We start from the raw sequence: 9,344 nt of genomic DNA on the forward strand, positions 1-9,344 counted from the left end.
GAATATACGTATTATTGTTTTGGCCTGACAGTTAAAGTGATGAGGATTACAGATTTATTGAAGTTTGAAGGTTCAGTTCAGTTGGTCTTATGTTTATACTTATTTAAGATTATTTTCTTTTGAATATCTGGCAACACTGACCAAAACCTCTTACCTCTTGCTGTGGCTTTCCTGGGCAATTCACACTGTAGAATTCTTTTAAATCCAGTTAAAGATAAGCTGGTTTTCATTTTGATAAATTTCTGAACTAAAGTTTACACTATACACTAGGGATGCGCCGATCTATAGGCCGAAGATCAGTATTGGCTAATAATCATATTTTATGACTCGGCTGGTACTCACGAATATGGCCAAACTTATAAACCGATTGCAAGTGTTTGTTTATGAATTTACAAGATTCATGAGCCCATCTGGAGATAAGAGACATGTTTATATACGGCAACTATAATTATTAATTTTTTTAGGTAAGAAGAAAGCTCCACTTAAGTATCATATTTAGAGGGAAAATGTGATTTATGCATTATAACGCTTGAAGCATCAAAATAAGTAACTCAGTTGATTACCATGACATGACCATGGAATCGGTATTCGATATCTGCTGCAAGGATGCTGATCGGAGCATCCCTACTATACACTAAAGTTTCAGGAGTGACAACCACATACAAAAACAGGAGTAAATCCAGTAAATTATTAATCACGTTTGACAAAAGTATGTGCTAAACGATTAAATGTAAATTATTCTGTGCATATATATAATAAGACAGATACAAATATAGAGATGCAGTTCAGCCAAATTCTTAAACATTAGCTAATCACTATTTATGATCAAATTAATATTACCAGATGAAGACTGCGATCTTAACTCACCCATAACAACATAATGCTTTCTGTTTGTGAGACAACAGGTTGCAATATTTTGGTCTTATTTTTAATATAAATCATTTAGATTTATTTCAGTCTATTTTGCAATTTTTTTCTGTTTGCTGTTTTTTCTTGCAAAACATGGCAACACAAATTTTTACCCTATGAATGTTTAGTTTGCTCAGTAAATAAAAAGTAATAATGAAGTAAATAGTGTACAGTTTCTTGCACAGACAAATTGTTTTGCTTCAGAATAACTTTTTCAGAATAACAGAATAACTGTTTTACTTCTGCTTAGCCTGTATCTGGGTCTCGATTATGCTTGTTTTTGACTCTTAAAGTGCCTGTAGCTGTTGAATTGCATTTTATGGATTGTACTTGAAAAAGGGTACAAATACCTTGGATGACCGACCTATGGATGCCTGAATAAAGAGCAGTGTTCATTTTTTGGCAAACACTCCCTTTAAATGATACGTACAGTATGTAACTACTAGGTCATTTTGATGCTAACCCACCACTTAATACATACGGTATAATTTGTTTAGTGTTGCAACCACACTTCATCTAACAGTTCAAGTAGCCAAAGCCATTTTATGGTTTGTCCAAGTCAACAGTCACCAAGCAACTGCAAATCAGGCACAGATTTGTTTGTATTATGTAAAAAAAAAATGTATCCATTATGTCATCTCAAAGTTTCAAAATCAGATGATCAGTTTTTCTAAAGATTTACTTGTCCACAGCATAAAACTTTGAAAATGATGAAAAAATAAGAAAACTTAACAATACAAAATTATAATTAACTGTATTTTTTCATTGCTAGTTTAGTCAAGTTAACAAATGGACAATTTGCTGCATTATTCAGTTTAGTTTAAAGCTTGATTAATCTCTTTGGGGTAGTTTATTCTGACATGGTGGTGCTTCACATTTGACACAGTAGTAACCACAAAAAAAATCACCTAACATCGCCTAACATCAACTACACAAACAGAAACTGAAGCAAAAACAACAATAAATAAGAATCTATATATAAAAAAGTTATAATGTCACAGTACTATTACTATTGTCCTGTTTATTGTTGACACACTCGTGTACAAATGCTTGATTTAATTCCACAAAAAATAATAAGAGACATTTATGAAATCTCTCAAATTAAACACTTTAGCTAAAATAGAAAACAATACAGTATGTCCTGACCAAAACAATTTCTCTAGCATAACCGGCCTCTTTTAGAAAATACCAGAGGCAAACCACTTCGAAAATTGCCAATAATAACTGAGTGAAGTTAATTTATAAACTAATTTCGAGAGGATCACATGCTTATGATTGCTTGCGGCTAGTCCCGTATTAAAAGATTTCTGATTCACCAATCAGACAATTCCCAAGTCTGCATAAATAACACAAGTTCCTTACCATAGTCATCTTCGTTTTGAAGAATCCCCCTTTCCTCCCCTACTCCTCCTCCTTTCCTAGATGGGGGGCACGCCGGCCCAGTGGTTAGCACTGTTGCCCACTCTTGCCATTCAAGAGTTGAATACCAATGTTTTGATGAGTCTAATTTTCAACTTTTATCCTGAAAGCAGACCACAGTGTTTAAAATATAGATACAGTAATTCAAATTCCAAAGAAGCTTCACTCCTACTGTCAGACATGATGCTTTGGAGTTATTCTTCAGGTGCAACATTTATGAAGAGAAAAAGAAATAAATAAATCCTGTGTACTTTAAATGGGATTCAAATCCTAAGACTAGGGTGGCCTTTATAAAACACTTATGTTCCTAGAAACCATTTCTGTGATATAATCTTGATGAAAGGTCAAAACTGCAGCCAAGTCTGAAGCTCCTGGCAGAGGAAAGCAGGTTTTGGGCAGCTGTGGTAAAACACTTATAAAATACAATGACAATGTTTAAGACATTTTTAAAAATGCCATTTTGGTTCTCTGCACTTTGCAGGTCAGAATTGTAAATATCAATATTAATATCCAAATCTTAATAATAACATACTTTTATACTTTAAAACTATACTGATAACCACAAAATAACACAAGTGGTAAAACAAGTGCACAAAACTGGCCTTAATATGAAGAGAGATTTACAATAAACATGCATTAAAGGGTGCTTAAAACACAATGATAAAAGATAAAATAGAATACACTTGTATGTTATATATAAAAATAACATTATTTTTTAAATGATTTATTAGTAATTTATAATAATGCATGTTTATTATGCATTTAAATTTTATATATTGTACCATTAATATAAACATAACATACCCCCAAAAAACTGCAGTGTGCACTGTATGTATGCATTATCCTGTTAAATCAAATATAGTATTTCAACATATCCTTAAATGTGAATAATTATTAACTAATTACCATTATTGCATTTCCTTCAATTTCTGTTAATTGTATGTGTAATTTTGTTTTAACCATAATGTAGTGGATATTTAATAATATTAGAGACTATTACCCATTTTATGAAGCAAGTATGATAGTATACGCATGCAAAACAGGACTGTAAAATATCAGACTACTAGTAGAAAGAACTGCCCCAAAACACCATCACAACACTTCACTGTGTCTGTCAGGTTCTTTGTGTAAATATTTCTCTCTGACACCAAAAAAGATGAAATTACACATAGCCAAGAAGGTCAGATTTGGCCTCACCTGACCACTGCGGTTGAAATATTGTATGACTCTGAGCTGCAGTTTGTGTTTTTCCCCAGTATGTTATATTTGTGCATCTTTTGCTAAGCATTTGTTGACAATAGCTGGGTTTTTATCCTAAAGTAAAAAAAAAAAAAAAGTTGGTGTATTATCATAAAGTTGATTGATCGGCTGACTGTGGTATTGGTAACCTAGTAAACAATAGTAAACAGATTACATAATGAAGCAGATTAGTCACATGGGTACAATGTTCACTACAACATCAGAGTTTGTTAAATGCATCTCCATCTCACATTATCTGCATCATCCAAAACCACCTCAAGCAAGCATAAAACATTTTGCGATTTAAGGGATTTAGTCACACTTTATTTTGATGGTCCATTTGTTGAATTTAAGTCACATTGCATCTACATGCCAACTAATTCTCATTAGATTAAAAGTAGACTGTTAGGTTAGGGTTAGTGTAAGCTGACATGTACTTGCAAAGTTTTTCATAGTCAGTTAAATGTCTGTTGAAGGAGCAGTCAGACATTAAGCAGACAGTCACTCAAATGGGCCATCAAAATAAAGTGTTACCAGGGATTTTTATCGGGAATTTGGTGTTTCCATTACTTGTTTCTTATATGATGCTTCAAAAAACACAGGAAGTTTTACACAGGATTAAAACAGGAAGATTGAAACAAAGTGAAGCGTCAACTACCAGCTGATTGTGAAGTGTGCATTTCTAAAACAATGACCTCTGGATTCCTCTACAGTTCTCTCATGGTCTTCCTCACTCAGTGTGGGGACGCATAATGTTCTGGTAAATCTGCAGTTCTTCCAGACTTCTGAAGCATTTTGATTTTAGCCTTTGTGCTTAGCGGTATTTTCAACTGTTTATGTATTCTTTTATATCTGTTACCTGATCTAAGCGGTTCAACAACCATCTGTCACTTTTTCTGCTGAAAGCTCTGTGGTTTTAGCCATGGTGATGGACAAAGGTATTTTACATGCGTGCAAACTCATTTATACCCGAGGGAAATGAAAATTGGAGAAAGGCAGTAATACAGTTCTTGGAAAAGGAGACCAACTGTAAAGCATAGGATTTCATAACAGTCACCACTTTGTTTGCCTTTAAATATTTTTCAGCAATGCCAATAGTTCTGAAACCTCTTCTTTTGGAGAAATAAAAGCATTTGATGCAATAAAACGCACATTATTCTCACAGTTTTTATAAAAGGATGTTTAATGTGAAATATTTCGCAAGAAAAAAAACCTACAGTTTCAACCTCTCTACTTTAATTATCTGCTTCTCTCGACAAATGCTAGATTTGTTAAAGCATTAGCAAATTAATGCTAGAAACATGCTAAAAATGTTACAACCTAGAGATTTGTTAAATGTGTTAAATTATAGCTATTCAAAAAGTTGCAATGTCAGGCTAGAGATGTGCTAAAACTATAACACAAGCAGGGTGCTAAATCAGGATAAAAATACTAATAACATGCTAAAATTGTGCTTAATAATAACATAAAAATGCCAGCAGTGACTGATATCAAAATAGAAAAACATAAGCATGTATCAATGAATCAAGACATATAAAGTGCACTTTCATGTAAGGAAAATGCTGAGAACATGTTAAACAGCTGTGTGCCAAATATGTCAGATATGCTAGCAACATGCTAAATGTGCTAACAGTCATGCGATAATGTGCTAAATCAAACTTGAATGTTAACAGTGTGTTAAATCATGTTAGCCTGTTGTGTCACGCTTGAATTTCAGTTAAAAAGGTCATTTTTTCAAACTTCCATGAAACCCTTTGTCAGTCAAGCTTTACTCATCTAGTTATTGTCAAATTAGAAATTTCTCAAAATAATTCCTATACCAACCTTTTTGCAATACAATTGTAACACATATTGTGTTCAAAAATATTTACACAAACTTGTTTATGTTATGAAATTGTTTACTGTGACAATTATGGATGTCAATTAAACTGAGTGTTTACTTAATTACTTCATTCTATGTCCACAGGGGGATTCGGCACCTACAGAACTTTTGAAATGAAGTGACTTGGCAGCAGACCTGCATTTTCCCCTCATCCCCAGGTTTTGGGGACAGCCAGGCTCTCGCTGTCATTTCATCCTCCATGAGCGGAGGTTGTGGCTTTGCACTTCTCTCTCTCCTCATCACTCTCTCGGCATAAAGAGGTCCAGATGGAGCAGCCCGGCAGCAGCTGCTAATTGAATGGCACATAAAACAATTTTGCCATTGTCTCAGGAAGTAACCAAATCAACAGCACATTTATGACCACCGATGACCAGTTAAACATATAGGGAGCAAGAAAGAGAGACACTAATTAGCTGGGCTTACAAAAACACTCATGACATCCTGGAGAGAGAGAAAGGTTGGTATTTTGTCTGCGGTTGTGGTAGGTAGAAAATTTTTAATGAGATAGAGATAGAGAGGTCATGACTGGAGAGAAATATCATGGCTGCATGTTTGTCGAAGCACCTGGATTAACATTAAATTAATGGCCTGGAGTTATTACCTGAAGCTTAACGCATAAAAATCCATATGGTGGCTGAATAGTACAACACGCATGTACATAAACCACATGTACTCAACAATAAACACATACAGATTTACATTTTGCACAACTGCCATTGAGGAATATACGTAAAAGGTCAAATATTTGAGTCAAGAAAAATGTCACTTTTATGTCGCATTTTCAATTAACAGAAATTAATATTTGTGTTTAATAAATTTATATGCACATTTTAGCCTATAGTCAGTTTTAGAGTGCAAGGTTAAGAGGAACACTTTTTAGCTTTTAAGGTACTAATATGTACCTTTGAGGTGGACTTTTAGGTACATTAGGTACAAATGTGTACCTTTTGAAAAGGTACCACCCCAGTGACAGCTCGCGCACCTTTATTTCTGAGAGTGTAGCATGTGTGTATAGGACAGTTTTTGCCTGACCATCTAAAACTTAAAAGGAGACCTATGTTGCTTTTTATTAGATGTAAACCAAGTCTCTGATATCACTAAAGTGTGTATGTGATGTTTCGGCTTAAAATACCAATCAAATAATATTTTAGAGCTCTTTAAAACCACCCCTTTAAAGTTTTGATGCAATTAGTACCATTTTGGTGACTGTTTATTTAAATTCAAATGAGATTGTGCTCCCAGCCCTCATTTCTAAAGAGGGTGGAGCTAATAATGTTTATGCATCAGCATAGCGGCAGATTCAAAACAGAACTAATGTTAATTCTGTGAAAACCCGAAAATGTCCAAAGATGCATCTCAGAAAGTCATCAATGGAGACTATACAGTGTTCATTTGGACATCCTAAAACTCCAGCTTTATAATCCTTTAGTCGGTGACATTATCAACAGCAAGTTCGGTGTGATAACTGTAATGGTGGACGACTGCTTCTCACTCAGGGCTGTCTATGCTAATGAGGGAGAGATTAATCATCAACGTTTCTCCAAACTGTTTTTATCAATTGTGATTATGAAAAAAATAGAACTAATACATTTTTACCATTAGAGGCTGGCTATATTCCCACACTGTAGCCACACAACAGTTTAAAGCCATTATAAAAGGATTTTTTGCAAAATGGGTCCCTTAATGTTAAATTGAAAATGAAAACGAGTATATACACTACCTGTAGGTTCGGGGTCTGTTTTTTTAAAAGTTTTTTTTTTTAAGAAAATTATTCTGTTCATGTATGCAGCATTTAATAAATGTGAAAAAGTGTTAAATATTTACAAAAGTTTTGAATGACTGTTTTCTTATTGTATTTAGTTTAAAATGAAATTATTACTCCAGTCTTTATTACTTTAATTAATAACAATGATAATTATAATTAATATTAGAGTAATTTCTGAAGGATCTTGTGACTAAAGACTGGAGTAATAAAACTGAAAATTCATCTTCAAAATTTAGTGCAATAACATTTCACAATTTTACAAGTTGTACTGTATTACTGATAAAATAAATGCAGCCTTGGTAAGCAGGAGAAGCTTCATTTAAAACCTTTTAAAATCATACTTTTAACAGTAGTGTATATATATCTCACCATTATGTTATTCATCATGTGACAGACATGCATGTCCTACTATAACCCTACAAAACAAAAAGACATTGTACAAAATAACTGTAAAACTGTCAATTGCACATAAACTACATGACAATCAATGTAAATAAATAACTTTAATCTATTTAGAATTTTACAAAATTGTATTATTATTATTATTATTACGATTACTGTATTATTTGTTAACAATAGCTTTTTCTCCTGTGAAGTATGTTTTGATTTTATATTGCATATTTGACAATATTATCAATCAATCAATGCTGCAAATAAATGTTCAAAAATAAATGTGTTTTAATTCAGCAAGGCCACATTCAACTTATCAAATATGACAGCTAAAAGACTATTGTTGGAAAAGATTATTTTTAAAATAAATGTTCTACTCAAAAAGAGAAGTCCTTAAAAAAGTGAAGTAGTTTTTACAAAATTAAGAATCAAACACAGTTTTAATTCTTAAGCAGTGAATCAGCATAAAATAAATGCTCCTTGCTCAAAATTCTAATCATTATATATACACTACCAGCCACTCGAGTTACACCCATTCAACTTTTCATTTAAGCAAATAAAAAACAGCCAACCACAAAGCAGTAACTCAATGCATTTAGGCATGTAAACCTGGTCAAGATTATCTGCTGAAGCTTAAACCGAGCATCAGAATGGGAAAGAAAAATTACTGAAATGAAAGTGGCTTTGCTGTTAGTATGAGCCAGGCTGGACTGGGCATTTCAGAAACTACTGGGATTTTGGAAAACAAACATCAAAGATTTATCTAAAAAAAAAAAAAAAAAAAAAAAAAAATATCCAGTGCAGTTCTGTGGGTAAAAAATACATACTGCTGTAGGAGGTCAGAGGAGAATGGCAAGACTGGTCCAAGAAGATAGAAAGACATCAGTATCGCAAAGAACTACTTGTTACAGCCAAAGTCTGCAGAAGAACATCTTTAAACACACAACATATCAAACCTTGAAGCAGATGAGCTACAGCAGCAAAAGAAGAGCACAACAGAAATACTCCAGTCAGATTCAAACAGCAAACTGAGACTACAATAAACAATAGTTCACAAAATTAGACAACAGAACATTGGAAAAAGTCTCGAGTTCAACATTTTGATTGTAGGGTCAAGTTTTTGCATGAAGAACAAAAAACAATGGGTTTATCCAGCCTTGACTTAATAGTTTAGGTTTCCGATGTTGTGGCTTTTTGTGAGAATTTCTTGGCACACACACAAAATGACAGAAGAGGTTTGAGGAGGTAGTGTGTTGGAGGCCAAAGGGGATCAGTGGCCTCACACAAAACAGCTTCATCAGACGAGGTTTCAAACTATTGACTCATTTATTACACACTCAAAATCATCAGCTGGATATCACAGTGCATACACACACCAGAACATGTCCTCCCATCCTGTCTAACTTTCTCTCATGAACATCTGTCTGCAGGGAAGACGTCTCTATCTTCCTCTGATAAGTGGCGAGGGAAGCGGCCGCGATAATTTATGACATCATGAGACATGAGAACATTCTCCATGCGATAATTGGAATCAACTTTGTTAAAAAAATGAACAGGAAGAAAAAAATAGCGGGAGCCGGCGATAGAGTGATAAGATGGAGAAATAAGCTGACGCCTTCATTCCTCCATGAATCATATTTATGGCATTTCATTTGCTGATAGCAGCGCTCCCTCCTACCTTTTCAGACATCGTTACGCAGAAAATATGGGAATAGCAAAGCTTTGTAGTGCAAGCGTTGT

General features: G+C 33.9%; 1 protein-coding gene across 4 annotated transcripts in view; it reads right to left on the minus strand.

Annotated features, from left to right (window-relative positions):
* Window positions 1–9,344, minus strand: part of LOC101887148 (hormonally up-regulated neu tumor-associated kinase homolog A) — a 216,550-nt gene that overhangs the window by 134,596 nt on the left and 72,610 nt on the right. The window contains exon 3 of one of the 4 annotated variants that reach the window (XM_073939197.1): window positions 2,272–2,431. The exons of the other annotated variants lie outside the window; for them this stretch is intronic. Within the exon in view, the coding sequence (XP_073795298.1) occupies window positions 2,272–2,280 (9 nt within the window). The 5' untranslated portion in view covers window positions 2,281–2,431. The remainder of the gene's footprint in view (window positions 1–2,271; window positions 2,432–9,344) is intronic. 4 annotated transcript variants of the gene reach the window in all.

The sequence above is a fragment of the Danio rerio genome, chromosome 23 (genome assembly GCF_049306965.1).
Source record: "Danio rerio strain Tuebingen ecotype United States chromosome 23, GRCz12tu, whole genome shotgun sequence".
NCBI classification, from domain to species: Eukaryota; Metazoa; Chordata; class Actinopteri; order Cypriniformes; family Danionidae; genus Danio; species Danio rerio.